Here is an 18,867-nt window from a genome sequence, read left to right as displayed (position 1 = left end):
AGGTAAATTATAGGCAGAGTAGGCCTCGTTTCCTGTCTAGACCTGTGTGAGTGGCGGGCAGAGGCTGGGTGTAACAGCGGTGGCAAACTCGTTTCTGCAGGGCTTTACATATTCCACCTTGTTCCTTAACTGGCGCAATTAGCTGAAAATATTCGCCTGCGCATTTCACAAATTATGTCACATACCCTTTGAGATACTGAACTTGATTTGACTGGTCGTTTGAAAAAAAAAATGTAAAGAACATCAGAGGAAGTGCACAGACTAGGATTAGGAGCAAAAACTATCAGACACAGCAACCATTCCTGAAACCTTGTTGCAACCGTGTATTAACCAGAACAGCATATAAATACTTTTAAAATCCTTTGTTTTCATCGGATACTGGAGAATTGCTTTATTAGACTCAATAAAGCAATTCCCTCCCCCCACCCCCTCCAAAAAAACAAAAAAAAAACTAAAGGAAAGACACCTAATATGTAGCATACCTTGCATGACGCTAATTGACTCCAGTGAATCACTTACTGCTTCAATGGAAATCTATCGCCTTCAGCATAGAAGTATCATCTGTGATGCATTACTGCTGTCCGGCAACATTACAATGGATTTCTAACCGGCAAGTAAAGACACGAGACGAGGAGTTAAAAGCACATTATCATTTATTAAGAGCATGTGAAGTTTTCCAACAATCTACAGTATAAGCAAATATTTAATATACTAAATGCTTTGGAGCATGTATATAAAAACAACGAATTCAACTGACTTGAGCCGTCTTTCGTACTTTTTACTGTATGCAATAAATTGGGAGGCAGTGGGAGGCAAGAGCCGGGGACGCCAGCCGTGAGTAACCATGACTCCACCAAAGAGGAATTAAAGACCCGAAAGGTTGAAAAAAAATATTTACTGACAATATCTTCGCTGTTTCCATACCAAAGAAGGAAATGGCCGTCAGTTGCAAGGCAGCGCATTACCGAAACTTACGTCAAAAATAACAGCTGACACGTGCCAGCAGAAGGACATGGAAAACTCAACCTAAGCAGTTACATTAAGGCGCGTGCCGCACAGTCAGGGAGTTGTTTTTTTGTCAATGCACGAAACAAAGCCAATAAGCTTGGACATTTGTTCGTTTCATCCCCGAGGCGACAAACAGTTATTCTGATGAAAAAGCTTTTTGTATCGTTGCATCGTATCGTATGCTGGCAATCAGTAGTATAGCCTACTGAGAGACGTAGCAGTGGTTTGACAATGCGACAGTCAGGGGCAACCAAACTGTTGCTTAAGCGAATCAACTGTAAAGACCTTTTGGAAGATCCACTGATCATTGGGAGAATTAAGGGGGAAAAAAGTCCAGCCAGCGATAGTACAGAATGAACAGACCAAGTGGCGCGCGAAGTGAGGCTCAGGAGGAAAGAGACGAGACTCTAAAAGTAAAAAAAAGCCCGACCGTATTTCAGCATATCACAACCCAATGGTCCACCCTGTATCTACTTTTTTTCTTTTCTTTCTGTAACGGTGTTAAAGCAAAGCTCCAAGAAGAAGCTTTAATCTTCACGCAAGCACAGACGACGCGCTCTGTAGCCTATGCCCCTACTGACGGCCCATTTGCCTCCCGGTAACATTAACACAATTTGAAAGCTCGTCAAAAAAAAAAAACTGATCAATGTCTCACGTTCACCTATATGATATTTGACCCAACAGGAAATGGTGTTTTACCCATTTGATCCAATATATACCACCTGTTTTAATTTTATTTGTAGTTTTATGACTGACAGGAGATCAATAAGTCTAACCTGAGTTATACCGGAGCCTTAAATATTGCGGTAACTCATAAGTAGACTAAACCAAACCCACGGAAATTAATGGGGTCAAGATATACAATATACAAAGTATACAAGATACATGTGCAAACAAACCAATATTATGAAATCCTTTTATATGTCGTGGTGACACAAAAGTGTACCGGCTGTAACCAGAGTGGTTACATGATTGTAAGGCATATGAACTCACAAGAAAAGGGGAAGATGTTCTACCAAGGCTTACTTTCACCACAGAGAACACATGGTGAGGAAGTTGGCGTATAGGCATTGAACCGTCCAGCAGCTATGAACCAGCCCCAGTAGAGAACCTCAGAGCAGGGGCACTCGGTCAAAGTTCAACGCTGCGGCAGGGTGTTTAGAGGGACAGCACTAGCGCTGTTGTTTCCGAAAACAGAGGAGTGGGCGACTGGAATAAACAGCCAGGCCACATCACGGAGAGCAAACTTCCCTACTGCAGAAAACTGAAATGTCACGGAAATACCCTCCTCCGTTTCCAGCCACCTCTGGATATTTATCCACCCATCATCAGAAGTTCATAAAATGGAAGCCTGTGAAGATAAAGCAACAAAATGAATGGAGCCCTGTACAAAATGCTGCACAGTCTTTTTTTGCCCACCAGGGGGCTACAATGGCAATATAAACGAAGAACACTGAAAAAGAGCCATTGTGCTCTTAATATTTCTGACAAGAAACTGTGTTTAGCTTCCATGGTTAATACAATTGCCTCTGCTGACTTCATCTGAAAACATTTTTATTTTTTATTTTGTTGGTTTGTTTTTTTTCTTTTTGACATACCAGGACCAAAAATGTACAAAAATAGAATAAGGCAACAGTTATTAACACGCTTTACAGTTTGCTGTGAGCATCCGCCATGACGCTAGTACCATATTTACCCAAATAAAATCAACAAATGAACTCTTGTCTAAAACAAATCACGTTGACCATGAACCACGACGTTCCACCTCAGCTTGATTTGAATGCGTCCTGCACTGGGCGATGAATGATGATGTCACAATGCAGCCCAGGCCGAAAGCAGAGACAGAAATGCGTGCCTTCTGGCCTGGGCTGCCCTCTTTGCACTGAGGAGAGGGAGTAAAGGAGGAGGGCGTTTCCTTCTTTCCCGCCTGTGCATCCATCCATCCATCCGTTGACGCCCCGATCCTAACCAGGAGTAGGAAGTGGAGGAGCTCGGAGGTCAAAGGTCAGAGTGCAAAGATGAGGATCAGGACGACGATCAGGACCACCACCAGGACTCCAATGGCACACCACTGCCGCCTACCTGAAACACGACCACACGCAGAGAGGACAGCGGTCAACACCCGTGTGCTGAACACACACAAACACACCCAGACAAACACATGCCTACACACACACACACACAAGCATGCACATTCACACACACAAACACACCCACATAAACACACGCACACACACACAAGCATGCACATACACACACAAACACACACACACAAACACATGCCTACACGCACGCACGCACACACACACACACAAGCATGCACATACACACACACACACACACACACAAACACATGCCTACACACACGCACACACACAAGCATGCACATACACACACACACACACACACACACAAAACCACGCACATACATATACACACCTACACAAACACACACACCCACACCCACACAAACACACATCTACACACACACATACACGCAAGGCGTGCACACCCACAATCTCACGGAAAGAACATTTATCATGGTGCATTAGCGATCTAGTACTGCCAGGGCTCTACCCATTTTAGGAGCATTGTCTCCTAAAACAGTGATGTACGCTAAGTAGAGAAGTAATTTAGAAGCACATGTACTGATCAGAATGCATTCGTGTACTCCTCATTTTTTAAACTTAGTAGCATATGTGCTCCTTGGACAGAATGTTAGCATAGAGCCCTGAATGCACTTACGTCCACTTACATCCACAACAGAGAGAGATAAACAGATAGATGGATCACAGGAAGGCAGACACACACACAGACCGGGGGAAAGAGAAGCCAGCCCAGGCACAGCAGTAAAGAAGGGAGGGAGTAAGACGAGAGAAACAACAGGTAAAACCCTTACTGCTGGTCATGTGGGAAACCTTCTCCATCTTCTTCAGCACCGAGTCCATCCGTGAGCCAGTCTGATCCATCTCCTCACCGAACTCTCCCAGCATGCTGTTCAGCACACACACACGTTACTGTGCTTTATCTCTCTCGCACGCACACACTTCCAACCAGTCCCTCTCATTCAACTCACTGTGCAACTGCAAAGCAAAAAAGAATACCCTGGCTTGACAGGATAGCACTCCTAAGAGTTAGACACGTGACTCCTGACGGTGCAGACTGGAAGAGCTCCACTCCTGTGTAATGCAGTAAGTGTATCTGTAATGGCGCTCAAGCTCTCAGTACTTGTCATTGTGTTTGCACATTCGTCATCGATCGTGTAAATGCGTGCGCATCCTCTGTCAATCGACCGATTCAGCGTGAGCACGCACGGCCATTTTTGCCCGTCCCTTGCTTCGAGCTCCCGAGGTTCATTGCAGGGTGACAGGCAAATGCGCTGTCAAATGAGACGTTAGCAAAGCGCTTGATGGGAATTTTATTACGGCGGCAAAAACAAGCAGACTGGTTTCGCAGAGCACGGCAGAATTTTGAAAAGGTACGTTTCATAACTCACTAAGAGGAATCGTGAGATGTTTGGTTAGATTGCTGCCTACTGAACAATGAAGTTCAGTAAGAACACAGGAGTCAAAGCGAGTGCAGCGATATTTCTTTTCATTTCAAGGGCAGTCCTATCACCCCCCAGTGGGTAGTAAGCCACAAGCAGGCCCCATAGCACAGCCATGAACCGCAGCCCTGACACAGCTAAACTCAGATTGGAGCTTCATCTGTCCTCGGGTGGAGATGCATTTTCACTGCCGGTCAGGAACACAAGGCACACCTGTACATCGCATACACACACTGGCATTACGGCTTATCGCTAGCAGACGTAGCAGCAGTCCAGTAGCGGTATAAACCCAGGGTGCCACTAAGAGAGGTGATGACAAAAGGGAACAGGCTTTTCTTTAGCTCGGCCTGTTTACTGAACAGTGCACGATATCTACGACCAGATGGTAACAGTTCAAAACTGTCAAAGAGGGGGTGGGTCGGGTCAGAGGCGACACTGGTGGCTTTCCTTTCAACTGCTGCCTCATAGGGGTCCTGCTTGCTTGGAGTGAGAAGACCTATTAAAGTGTGAAGCGTAAATATGGGCTTCATAGTGTTTGCACAGCAAACAGGGCGCATGTCCTTTCCTATAAAGCCTCGTTCTGTCCCTCAACCCTGAAGACCACTGAGCCCAGCTCTGCCTCAACACTCCCAGCGGCTCCGCCCCAACACTACCAGCGGCTCTGCCTCAACACTGTTGCTGTGTGTTATTTAGTTAGCAGTTATAGTCAGCCATGGCATTGCTGTGTGTTATTTAGTAAACCCAGCTGTAATCAGCCACAGTGTTGCTGTGTGTTATTTAGTAAACCCAGCTGTAACCAGTCACAGTGTTGCTGTGTGTTATTTAGTTAACCCAGCTGTACTCAGCCACAGTGTTGTTGTGTGTTATTAGTAACCAGCTGAATCAGCCACAGTGTTGCTGTGTGTTATTTAGTTAACCCAGCTGTAATCAGCCACAGTGTTGCTGTGTGTTATTTAGTAAACCCAGCTGTACTCAGCCACAGTGTTGTTGTGTGTTATTTAGTAAACCCAGCTGTAATCAGCCACAGTGTTGCTGTGTGTTATTTAGTAAACCCAGCTGTAATCAGCCACAGTCTTGTTGTGTGTTATTTAGTTAACCCAGCTGTACTCAGCCACAGTGTTGTTGTGTGTTATTTAGTAAACCCAGCTGTAATCAGCCACAGTGTTGCTGTGTGTTATTTAGTAAACCCAGCTGTAATCAGCCACAGTGTTGCTGTGTGTTATTTAGTAAACCCAGCTGTAATCAGCCATAGTGTTGTTGTGTGTTATTTAGTTAACCCAGTGGAATCAGCCACAGTGTTGCTGTGTGTTATTTGTTAACCAGCTGTAATCAGCCACAGTGTTGCTGTGTGTTATTTAGTTAACCAGCTGTACTCGCACAGTGTTGTTGTGTGTTATTTAGTTAACCCAGCTGGAATCAGCCACAGTGTTGCTGTGTGTTATTTAGTTAACCCAGCTGTAATCAGCCACAGTGTTGCTGTGTGTTATTTAGTTAACCCAGCTGTACTCGGCCACAGTGTTGTTGTGTGTTATTTAGTTAACCCAGCTGGAATCAGCCACAGTGTTGCTGTGTGTTATTTAGTTAACCCAGCTGTAATCAGCCACAGTGTTGCTGTGTGTTATTTAGTTAACCCAGCTGGAATCAGCCATAGTGTTGTTGTGTGTTATTTAGTTAACCCAGCTGGAATCAGCCACAGTGTTGTTGTGTGTTATTTAGTTAACCCAGCTGGAATCAGCCACAGTATTGTGAGGCACTTACATGGCCTGCTCATCCAGCTCATCCCCGATACGACCGGACATGTCCTTCAGTACCCTGATGCTGCCCGTAACCAGCTCCAGCTGATCGTCCTGGTCCTGTATGATGAGCTGAGGGGAAGAGAAGGGAGAGCTGGGCTTCATCGCTGGCGTTGCCATGGGAACCCTCACCTCTCTGCAGCTGCCTCATCTCTCTCCTTCATTCTGACCCCGGTCATCTCTCATTCTGTCTCATTCCACCTGAACACTGCACTCGTTTTACTTCCATCCTTCCGTCCCTCTCCCTCCCCCTCCCAGGTCCTCTGCCCGCACAGACCTGTTGCTGCTCATGAATGTAGCTGGAGTCGGACGAGACCATGTGAGGCTCCAAGCCATCGAAGTGCTCTGGCCCCGTGGCCCCCAGGAGAGCCTGAGAGGTAGAGAGAGGGTCAGAGACAGAGACAGGCACAGGAACAGTGCTCAACCTGCCCAGAGTGAGGCTGCCCTAGAGTACCAATGATTATGTGATGTAATGATGAGACAGTTAATGTGACACAGTGTACATTTGGGTGAGAAAGCCACAGTAAAAGGCTGCTGTAGGCCAATACAGGATAAGAGTCATAATGTAAGACAGCCATGGAGTCAGGCAGAAACAGTGTTGAGTGTTGAAACATCAGTATGCTGGTAGCTATTACATCAGCATGGCGGTAGCTACTGGCATAAGACACACACCTTGCCTCATTGACAGGTACACATTTCTGCATCTCCAATGTGTGGGAGGGAGAAAATACGCGACGTCATTATGACATCACTGTGATTGACAGACTGACCTCTCGGTTTTTCTTCTCCCTCTGGGCCACTGCCGCGGGGCTCGACAGCTGATCCTTCATCTCCTGCGCAGAAGACAGAGCGTCTCACACACTGGGACACGGACAAACGCTCTCCACAGACGCTCTCGCTACCAGGGTAACACAGCAACGCCATGCAGACATACGCCACGGACAGACGGACGGACACCTGGACAGACTGCCGCGTCCTCTCCACAAAGTCCTTCCGCTCCTGCAGCTCGTTCTCCCCCAGGCGAAACTTCCCGGGGTTGGACTCCACGATGCCTGGGACAGTCAAGGCCTCACCAAGCGTGTTATTCAAAGATACGCGGTGACGTCAGAAGACACTATGACATACAGCGATCGTGGACACTCACTGATGCTCAGAGACACCAGACATACACCGGTACTCTGAAGATGACACATGTGGACACTCACTGACGTTCAGAGGTATGAATACCAAAAGTATGAGTCACGCGCAGGCATTAACATCCACACCATCCACACTGCCGTTCAGTGACACCTGTGCCTGGCCACATTCAGGTGCAGGTGGGGTACACTGTGTCTGCTTAGGGCAGCTAAAGGATGGTGGCGTGTGTTTTTGCAGAAGTTCTGCAGGCATTCCTGACCTCCACGCTAACTGCAGCAACATCAGAGGTCAGCTGCCCCTCTCTGCACGTCGACTAGGTGCAACAGAGCGGTGCACGTGACTTTCAGGTTGTTTTTTTGGCAGGTACGCAGCATACTATTTCAGTTATGTGACAAGAGCTGAATTTGGGCCTGTACATAAAGAGGTGTCTCAGAGCTGGAGCACAGCCTGGCCCTGGTCTCGGTGTGTGTGGGCAGCCTGTGCAGCCTGGCCCTGGTCTCGCTGTGTGTGGGCAGCCTGTGCAGCCTCTACACCAGGCAGGATACTGATGGTCTCGTGCAGGTCCTCCAGGTCCCAGTCGATGGCTCTCAGGCAGTTCCTCAGCTCGTTGGTGCTCCAGTCCAGCTCGTCCCGACTGACGGGGGTCCCCTCCTGCAGCAGCTCCTCCCAGCGCTCCATCAGGCCCCGCGCCCGGGACAGGGCCTTCTGCACCTCCCTGGGGAACACAGACGAGCCCCGAATTTCACACAGCACCCAGGCCCTCACGGACCCCCCGCCCCCAGTCAAAGTGCCACAGCTCCCACAGACACGGTTAGCTTATCTCATAGCATCTCCCACCTGCACAAACTCTGACCCCGCATGTTATGGCATTCCGCGCTCAGAAACGCTGACCTTGCATGTAACAGCGCTTACAGGCCTCACATGTCCCAGGTACAGCTGGAAAAAAAATATTACATTTTCTGACTAATCGCAATTTTTGTTTGAACAAACCAACGTTGATTCTTAAAACCCTGAGACCGATCTTCGTATCTTTGCACTTTTTTCAGCAGCGTGTAGATTTTTGCCATTAATTAAAATTTAATTTAGAAGGTAGCCTGTGCAGTTCAAAGCATTCATTCTCAGACAGTCTCTTTCATATCTAAGTAATGTTCCTATTTGCGACTGAAGTATCCCGAATCGAAATTGAACTGTCACTGAATCGAAATCGAATTGAAACCTAGTGAATCTGCATCAAACTCGAATCGAGTCGGGAGATGACTGCCGATGCCCAGCCCTATGTCCCAGTGCTCTGCATTCAGCCCGTGATTCTACACGTCACAGAGCACTCAGCTCACAGACACACCCATTCCAACCAGCCCCCACCTCTCAGCTCACAGTCACACCGATTCCAACCGGCCCCCACCTCTCGGCTCACAGTCACACCGATTCCAACCGGCCCCCACCTCACAGCTCACAGTCACACCGACTCCACCCGTGCCCCCACCTCACAGCTCACAGTCACACCGACTCCAACCGGCCCCCACCTCACAGCTCACAGTCACACCGATTCCAACCGGCCCCCGCCTCACAGCTCACAGTCACACCGACTCCAACCGGCCCCCGCCTCACAGCTCACAGTCACACCGACTCCACCCGGCCCCCGCCTCACAGCTCACAGTCACACCGATTCCAACCGGCCCCCGCCTCACAGCTTACAGACACACCGATTCCAACCGGCCCCCACCTCACAGCTCACAGTCACACCGATTCCAACCGGCCCCCACCTCACAGCTCACAGTCACACCGATTCCAACCGGCCCCCACCTCACAGCTCACAGTCACACCGATTCCAACCGGCCCCCACCTCACAGCTCACAGTCACACCGATTCCAACCGGCCCCCACTCACAGCTCACAGTCACACCGACTCCACCCGGCCCCCACCTCACAGCTCACCGACTCCACCCGTGCCCCCGCCTCACAGCTCACAGTCACACCGACTCCACCCGTGCCCCCGCCTCACAGCTCACAGTCTCACCCATTCCAACCGGCCCCCACCTCACAGCTCACAGTCTCACCGACTCCACCCGGCCCCCACCTCACAGCTCACAGTCTCACCGATTCCACCCGGCCCCCACCTCACAGCTCACAGTCTCACCGACTCCACCCGGCCCCCACCTCACAGCTCACAGTCTCACCGACTCCACCCGGCCCCCACCTCACGCTCACCGACTCCACCCGTGCCCCCGCCTCACAGCTCACAGTCACACCGACTCCACCCGTGCCCCGCCTCACAGCTCACATCACACCGACTCACTCGCCCCACTCACAGCTCACAGTCACACCGATTCCACCGGCCCCACTCACAGCTCACAGTCTCACGATCCACCGGCCCCACCTCACAGTTCACAGTCTCACCGATTCCACCCGGCCCCACCTCACAGCTCACAGTCTCACCGACTCCACCCGGCCCCCGCCTCACAGCTCACAGTCTCACCGACTCCACCCGGCCCCCGCCTCCAGGCCGCCCCCAGCCCTCCTGGTCCTCGCATCGCTATAACATGTCGCAGCGCGTTCTCAAGCTTCCCGCGCGCTCTCCAGCCCTCTCCACGCTGACACGCAGTACTGCACAGTCACACAACCGCCACAGCCCGCTATGCATCCACCGCACCAGCGGCTCCAGGGTGTTCATCCACTGTGCTGCGTCAGGGCCCGCAATCCTGCCCTCCATCTTCTCCTGAAAACGTAGTTCACTAGACACTTTACAAGAAAGATTCCTAATCTGCAAGCTGCATCTCCTTCCTGACTTCAGGAAGAAAATTTTAAGAGATAAATACCAGCACAACCCTGTCATCCACCACTTTTCCCTGACAAACACACAGATGCGCGGGGGGGGGGGGGGGGGTACGACACCTCCCCCTCTTCCTTCTTCTCACCACATTGCTATGTCTGTAGGAGAGTGGCGAAAAGAAAGCTGGTCGCTTGTCTAAAACTTCAGGAGTCACTGTTCAGTACGTCCACGGTGTGTTCTGTGGTTACAGAAGCATTAACTGTTCTGTGACAGGGATTTGGCAACGTGTAGTCGGTTGTGACGAGGTAATCAATGTGTCAGAGTGGCTTTTGGGTGGAGTCAGGCTAATCAGAAATGCACAGTTGTAATCACCACTGCTTTATCACCCCAGCTGATAATGTAGGCTAACAACGTGCCCACGATTTGTAGACTACACCCAAAGCCACTACTGTTAACTTTAGTTCCCCTTAAACATGCCAGGAAAAACTTCGGGAAATCACTAATCGTGGTGTCGCCTACACTTCAGAAACGGAAGCACTTTCGCTGCGTTGTCAAATGCATCAGCACAACGTTTGAAATGAATCGTCAACAAGGAGCTTCTACCAAAACAGCTTGCTTCAAACTCGACCGATCTTCAACCAGTGCTCCCTCAGTACCTCTTCTGTCAATATAACACTTCTGGTCTATATAGCACGTTGGCGGCTTCAGCTCACGCATATTTTCCTGCACTCTGACTAGCATTATGCTTATTTATTTGCTTACACGACCGTCCTGTAAACACGTCGCACGTGCAACACCTCAACTTTCTTCGGAGCCCGAACACGAGCGTGAACGCCGCTAAAGATCAGAGAAACGCCGTCTGCTCACCCCTTAACAACGAAGAACGGGTCCTCCAGCGACATGTTGAAACCTTCCCTTCAGGACCCAACGAACTGGTAGCTTCGCCAGGAACCACCTCTTCGTTGTCAGTCCCTTGTCACGTGACGGTGGTTCGTTTCTGTTATTCCTCGACTCACACGATAAAGGTCCACACGTTATTTTGCTGTGGGACAGCAATATTTCGCGATTTCTTTTTTTTCTTATTTTTAAACTTTTAGTTCAACCTCAGTTAACACGTTCAAAAATGTAGAATGAAGAAGCATTAGACGTCGTTACTCTGTTTGGTCTCAAATCTTTACTAGTCCAGTTATCTCTTAAACAGTAGTCATGTTAAATATTTTCCGATAATAATTAATTGTTAACACAGTTGCTAAGCAGCCGCTCTTATCCATGGAAACTTTGATAAAAATGCTAAAAATTTTATTTCCTGGTTGCGCCCATTGCAAAAAATGTCTATATATGAAAGTTCGACATTTGGTCGGGATATCATCGCAATATACTGATGAGCCTGTAGGGGGCATTCTTCTTTCTGGACCAAATATAATCCAATGTTTTGGTGCCAAGAGGATAGACGATCTGAGAGATTAATCTGAGGTCCTGACTCACTGTGGTTAAATATACCATGATACTTATGGCAAGAGTAGAGCATCATATTGGTCATATTCACAAACAAGCCCTCTACTTCTTTGCACCAAATCAGCAGTTGAGTTGCCTTGTAATCTCTTCTCACAGGGATTGCGAAAGATCCACAGCAAAAATGAATTAAAAAAATTCTCACCTGACCTATAAATAAAAATAATAATTTTAAAAATAAAGATTAATCTGACATTTAATGGTTTTTGGAATAGAACATCTTCAGAATAAAATTCCCTTCCCAGTCTGCCCTTTAATTGCATTCCCTTCTTGATTAAATCAAACACATTTTTTACAGCTAAAGAAAATCAATAAGGGAGACAACTATGCGTATCTAACCAGCATTTTTAATCAGGTCCTCATACTGAAATGTATTACTAATATGTGCACATTCCAAAACCAATATACATTGCATAACTTTACAGTATACAGTAATATTTAGTATTATTCTTCTACTGTACAGTCATACTCATCTCAGAAGATCTGAGCTTTGTATTCAGCAGAATTTTATTTTATTTTTTTTAGAGTTGGGATATTATACCCAACTGTAAGGTTACTAAAAAGCTCCCAAATATTTCCCAGTGCATCCTTTGTATTTAGTGTTTATGGGTGGTCCGATTGCTATTAAAAAATTAAATCTGTAATAACTTTCCCTCTGGAATGTGGGGCTCTTGTAGATCACATGTATCAGTAAGAGCAAGGATATCTGTACTAAATGATCTATTCTACCAATTAATTTGCTTAATATAATATTGCATTTATGCCACTTATGACCACTGTGTAATTTGTGCCCAATCTTGCCAGAAAAGTATTTGTGACCTTTCAGCTTTGCGTGCATTCTGGGAACACTATTTGCATGGATCCGGCAACTCTTGAAGGAAGAGGGCCTTAGCATAGATTCTACAGGTCTCTGGAAATCTACTGAAGGTATAGAACACCATTCTTCCAAAAGATGTTCCCTCATTTGGTGTTTTGATGATGGTGGCGCTGTTTTACTCATCGGTCTTAAACGGATGAACTGGGTTCAGATTTGGTGACTGTGTGTATATACAGTGATGCTAGAGTGGTGGTGGTCACTGCTGACATGGTTGACAAACAGGAGTAAAACAATATAAGTTTTGGCTTATCGTCTTTTATTGCCCCAAAACAGGAAATATCTCAAAATGCCTTAAAAAATAAAAAAAAAACCAACACAGGGAAAAATGACAGTCTTCTCCAGAATCTTTAAGGTTAGCACACCCAACCCGGCCTCAGTCACTCTTATAGAGCCCATAATTATGTAATGGGCTGCTGCTGATGTGATTACAATGAATCATATAATAATAAATATATAATTAGATTGCATCCATGATACAGCACATCCAGGTTCACAATCACTGGTCAAACAGCCCCTGGCCTTTCAAGCAAGCTTCCACAACTGTACACTGAACAGCCCAGAGCTGATTTTGTGTGGGACAGGTACTCTTGAATGAGATCATGCAAATGTGCGATGTCCTTTTGTTTGCACTTACTTTTGTTGTCCCTGGAGGCCAGCTTCCTGAGACAACCCAGGTACAAAATACTTCCCTCAATCAGCTTGGGTCAAACACTTCATCAAAGTCCCAAAACTCTGGGTGTCTACCGCTCCCCCACTCGGCTCCATTACCTCCATTCTGACATTCCTCGTCTCTCCTCGTGACCCTTTCTATTCTTTTGCCGCCTGCCCAAGGTCGCTGCGCCTCGCCTTTAACATCCTACCCTCCCATTTCCTTTCTTTGTGACATTCCTCTTGCACACTCCTGCACACACTGAGGGTTTCCAGGCAGTAAGAACCCCCGCCCCACCATTTTGGAATGCGCTTGAGAACAAGCTGAACTGCCAAATGGAATGCGCCTGCTACACGACCTACGCAAAATGCAAAGGGTTCATTCCAACAATAACAAGTGAAGCGTCGTTTTAATGCTACCATTGACTGAAAGAAGTTCTCTAAATATATTGTGATGTTAAGGACAAGTTGTGATTCTCATTGCTGTATTTATGCAAAGAACCTCATGTGGTTACGCGGTCTAACAAGGGACTTAAATATTATGGATACATGGAAGTTATATGCTATAATAGATATGGCATATCATGTAGGCTACACGATAACTTCAATTATAATTTGACGTCATCAAAAACATGTTGAACAAAGCTTAGGAAAACAATTACAGTGGGGGGTCGGATAGACCTACATTACTAAGTAAAGTGCAACAAACAGAAAAGATCTTTGCACTTTGAGATATGTCTGTACTATAAATAGCCATCACCCATTATCGGACTGCCAGATGCCGCCTGACCTCGATCGCCTGGTTACCTACACTGCTATGCCCCTTGCGTGTGTAGAAAGAGACGAACGGGTGACAACGCCAAATATGGATGTAAGCAGTGACGAAATCCACACAGCCTCCTCTAAATATGGTTAGGGGAAGTGGAGCATGCGTCACGGCTTTTCCACTGCACGCGCCCTGAGAACGGAGCGGATGCACCATATATGGGCGTTTTGCGTTGGTGGAAAAAAAAATCCCATACCCTGAGAACAAAAATGCATTACACTGATCTGTTTTTTTATTGTAATCTGGACCGGTGTTCTCGGTAGAACCGGTAAACTACAAAATAAACCACTGTTAACAAGATTAGGATAAATTTACGACTGTGTAATAATCACTATAAAGTAATCTGCCCTTTGAGGTAGGTGGTGAATTAAAAACTGCGATCTTTAATCCGCAAACTGGCAAGCAAGTGGACCGAATCGATACCTCCATACATTTGCCCTCACTTCTAATTTACAGGCATAGGGTCAAAACGTTAAGAATATTTAATATGTTATTGTTTTGATGTAGCCTACTTAATAACAAGAGAACACTCTGAAATTAGGCTTTTATAAACAATTGAATTACATAGATAGAATTGCAATTTACTTCAGAAATTGTCTAGACTATAAGACTATAGGCCCAATATTAAATTGGCACATGTGATTAACCCGACATAAAATAAATAAACATGCTTAACATATTAGGATAAACGCCGTAGTTGCACCAAGCACTGCAATTCGTTTAGGATTCCATTATTCCGGTCGAAGTCATAAGCACATGACGCACATGTGGCATTCAACTGCACTGACTGAACTCGCGTGTCAGTGTAATGACTTCAACACTTGATAACACAGCGTACATGTTTCGTACATGCATCATACAATAATAGGCTAGTGTTTTAATTCTGACTTGTCGGTAGGCTACAATTAAGGCTATTCAAATTGTTATTCACCAGTGTATTTCGCGACAGGAGCATGGTCGACCTGAATTAACATATCATTCTCTTCAAAACACGACCGACAAAAATCCACTGTAATGTTCGTCTATAACAGTATCCTATCCATCACATAATTCTTGCGGGAAAAATACGCCATAAAATACAAGCTGTTGCTAGGGCAAACCCTGGGCGGGGCTTTCTTGTCAATCACACACGTGTCTAAGCCCATTGCGTCAGACCTGTAATAAAACACCGCCCGGTGCCTCTCCAGAAGTTTGTGTGTAACGTCGGCTTAGTGGTAAGGAACGAAATTAACTGAAAAAACAGAATAAGGATATAACCTTATTTCACTTTGCCCGGCCCAGTTGAACGAAGAAAACATATCAAGTGACGACAGATTTCCTTAAGAGTACCAAGTGCGAGGAACTGTGAACACGAGAACAGAGCAATGGACGTAAACGCCGAGGCCAAGCGAATCATGACTCTCTCCCTGGGCAAGCTTTACAGCTCGCGCTCCCAGCGCGGTGGACTGAGGCTTCACCGAAGCCTTCTGCTCTCTCTGGTTATGAGGACTGCTCGAGACATGTACCTCACTGCCCGCCTGGTCAGCGAGAGCGAAGGAGGGCAGCTCGCCACCGTCCACAGTGTCCAGGAACAGCCAGCGACCGAGGAGCAAATGGATACAAGCAGCACTCAGGTCGAGACCTCCACGCCACAGTGCACCCGGTTAGCTGAATCCATGGATAGCCAGCCGTCCGAGGTGCAAAGCGAGCCTGGATATCCAAGCTGCGCCAGGGGCAAGGAGGACAAGGAGAACCACAGCCCAGTGAGTACTGATCGCCCCTCAAGAAAACGCCGCGGCAAGGAAGCAGCCGAGCCAGACTTCCTGCCCAGCAAGAAGGCGAGAATGGAAACCGGAGGGGAAAGCCCGATCATTCGGGGCGCTGGACTCAGAAACTGTAATGGGAACAGCTGTCGAGTGGGTGATTCGTTCACCTCCGTACCACTGTCCCAGGTCGTTGCTGTATTCTGAATCGGCGGCGCTAAAGTGGTTATTTAATCCCAATATAAGGGATTCAGGTCTGAGCACAGACGGGCCAGGAATTGACCTACTTCGCGAAGAGGTGACGAAGGTTTAACGCCGACAGGCGGATTATCGACCTCTACACCCCTGGCAAAGAGCAAGCCTCTGGTCATGTGTAACGGAGGCGGCGGAGGTGGTCGGTGCCATTCATGAAGTGGAGTGAAAGCTGGGGCACGAGTGGGTCAGGGCAGCCCTGACCGCCCGCGAGCCGAGTGCGCTGGCAGATGATGAAGATGAGTCAGATACAACTCGCAGCTGTTGGAGTGGCTTCAAATACCAATTGTTCGCTGACCGCCAGACTACAAGTGGGTCATCACACAGCGGTCGCCTTTGCACATGTTGTAGACATTGAAACGTGGACTGGGACGCTTCAGCAAACCGAGTTATCCACAAATAACCGGGGCCGGCAAGACGACGATTCGCAGCAGAGTTGCTGCTGAAACGAACTCTAGGCGTTGAACTTAAGTTTTAAAGGTGTCAAACGTTGTTTACTTGCGCGTTGTACCAAGTTACAGCGGTGCCGCTGTACGCTGTATCGCGAGACCAACAGTTTTGAGAATCTACAGGTTTCTATAGCTACAATGAAAACAAACCCGTATGTAAGGGTTTTGTCATGCTTTTAAATCATTCCTTTGTGTCTGGAGATGTAACGTATTTCTATTGTGTGTGCACAAACGAAAACTGATGGATGCATTTTTGTATTTCATTTATTAGGCTCATGAATTGAATTTGAATGTACAAATAAACATTTCATAAATGATCTCAGCTGACACTCGTTTACCTTTCATTCCATGCTGCTATATTGAGCATAGGCCTAAAGCGACTATGCACCAGCCCTATATTTTCAAAGGAATACTCTTGAAAGATATCGCATCTGACATTTAAAAAAATCTTATCATTCCCATAGAGTTTCCCATTACGTTAAACAATCACCTGCCTATCTTAATGGAAACCATTTAGTTCTCTTTAAGGGAGTTCTTAGGGTAGCTGTATGAACCGGTAACTTGCGTATGCGAGAAATGAGGACGGCCAACCTGATATTTCCTGAAAGCTGGAAGTGCGCACTGATCTTTGCGCCAGAAACCGTGCAACAAGCCGGAAGTGGTAACGACGGCCAGGCTGTCTGACAACTTGCTGTATCATCTGAGAGCACGTCCGCGCATGTAGAAACATTTTTCACACAGAGAAGACGACGGGTCCTGACGTGTGGTATACTGCGGATTAGATTAGATCTGCAGAAAGTTAGGGTGAGTGACTGAGTTTAACAAATGTCACTCGTCTTTCCTCTCCAGAAAAAGCACCCGGGAACCACGTTAGGAATGTGCAGATGGAGTCAATCAGATTAATTTATTTATTTATTTACTATTATGAGGATAAATGGATGGCACGTGGTCATACGAATGGACATTAATGAACCTCCACGCTGTGTCCTCTAAAAATTGGACGCCCAAATCTATGCATAGGCTATAGCCTAGTTTTTTAAAATTATCATTTTATTTTCAGGGTGTTTGTTATTCATTTCCATTTTAACGACTGTATTAGGTTAATGTAAAATCAGTTTTTATCACATTCATGGTGATGAAACTTTTCTCATGTCTGTATCAGTTTGAGCTAAAAATAATACTGATAGGCTACAACGGGATCGTGCCAGAGAAGCCTGGTAATCGTTAATAGGCCTACATTTAATCTATTAAGGCAGATACATATTTTCAGGGGTGCGTAGAATAAAAATAAAATAGAATATAAATGTACTTTCAGTAATATTTAAACTATTAAACATGTTAGCATACTTAGCACCAACATCCCTGATTTACGGGCGTAAACGACGACTCCATTTTTTCATGTCAGAGACAAAGCGACAATTCTCGTCGAACACTAGGTGCTCATTTTGCCCTCAAAACTGGCTCCACACTGCACGTGACTATCCTCCAGCACACACAGCAGCCCTCTGACGTGGGTCTCCTTTTTTGGAGTGGAACGCACAGGAGGGTGGAGGGGCACATTCTTCTCCCCAATCGCAGGTGAAGAAAAGGCTTTGTTCACTGTTTGATGTATTTCTATACATTATTTTTTTCAATATAAAAAAGCACAATAGATTAAAATTAATTCGAGAGGAGGAAAGGAACCCTTTCTGCTGTATAAAAACATATTTTTGTGGAGCATGAACCCACCCCAATTTCCACATGAAAATTTGTCCAGCCATGTTATGAACCGAAGGGCCCTGTTTTATTCATGTTATTGGCATCAAAACGGGGGTTTGGTGCTTCATACCTTTCTGCCCAGCTGGACTACAGGATTCAGGCCTGTGATTCGCACAATCCCGGGGATAGAGGATGAGAAAACTTGTATTGCCAAAACTGGTTTCCTTAGTTGTTATGCATCATTGCAACGCATTATGCAAACCCCCTAACTTGTACCACCAGTTTTCCCCCATTGGAGAGTGTTAGTGTAGTGCAAAATTTTAAGAATTAGGTTGGGAAAAATTGAAGTATTTATTGCCTTGTATATCTGCAAAACCAATCCCGGGTAACTGTTTAAAAAAAATGTTTTTTTTTGTTTTTTTTTTGAGGATTGGATGGGATATTAACACAGATTTTGTTAATGGCTATCTCCATTTTGTTTTCTTTCACATTCGCTCACATATAATGCATCTTTCCTGCATCTCCACTGGAAGTGTACAATAGAGACCTGCACTGAGTAGCAATATGGTCCTCCTGTGGACATGCACAGTCAGATGCTTTGGTTTATTA

General features: G+C 46.5%; 2 protein-coding genes across 2 annotated transcripts; one reads left to right on the top strand and one right to left on the bottom strand.

Moving 5' to 3' along the window:
* Nucleotides 1–635: 635 nt before the first annotated feature.
* On the bottom strand, nt 636–11,277 carry LOC135248763 (syntaxin-10). Its single transcript, XM_064323673.1, has 8 exons — nt 11,122–11,277; nt 8,031–8,200; nt 7,306–7,400; nt 7,119–7,181; nt 6,626–6,718; nt 6,314–6,420; nt 3,908–4,002; nt 636–3,090 (listed from the first exon to the last, which is right to left on the bottom strand). Exons 1-8 carry the CDS (start codon nt 11,154–11,156, stop codon nt 3,014–3,016), a joined length of 735 nt encoding a protein of 244 aa, XP_064179743.1. The 5' UTR covers nt 11,157–11,277; the 3' UTR covers nt 636–3,013.
* Nucleotides 11,278–15,264: 3,987 nt separating this feature from the next.
* ier2b (immediate early response 2b) lies at nt 15,265–16,877 on the top strand. The gene has a single exon (XM_064323675.1). It carries the CDS (start codon nt 15,482–15,484, stop codon nt 16,064–16,066), a length of 585 nt encoding a protein of 194 aa, XP_064179745.1. The 5' UTR covers nt 15,265–15,481; the 3' UTR covers nt 16,067–16,877.
* The last annotated feature ends 1,990 nt before the right edge of the window (nt 16,878–18,867 follow it).

The sequence above is a fragment of the Anguilla rostrata genome, chromosome 2, assembly GCF_018555375.3.
Source record: "Anguilla rostrata isolate EN2019 chromosome 2, ASM1855537v3, whole genome shotgun sequence".
Classification (NCBI taxonomy): Eukaryota; Metazoa; Chordata; class Actinopteri; order Anguilliformes; family Anguillidae; genus Anguilla; species Anguilla rostrata.
Note: the sequence above shows the minus strand (reverse complement) of the source record. Positions and strands in the feature narration are given on the sequence as shown.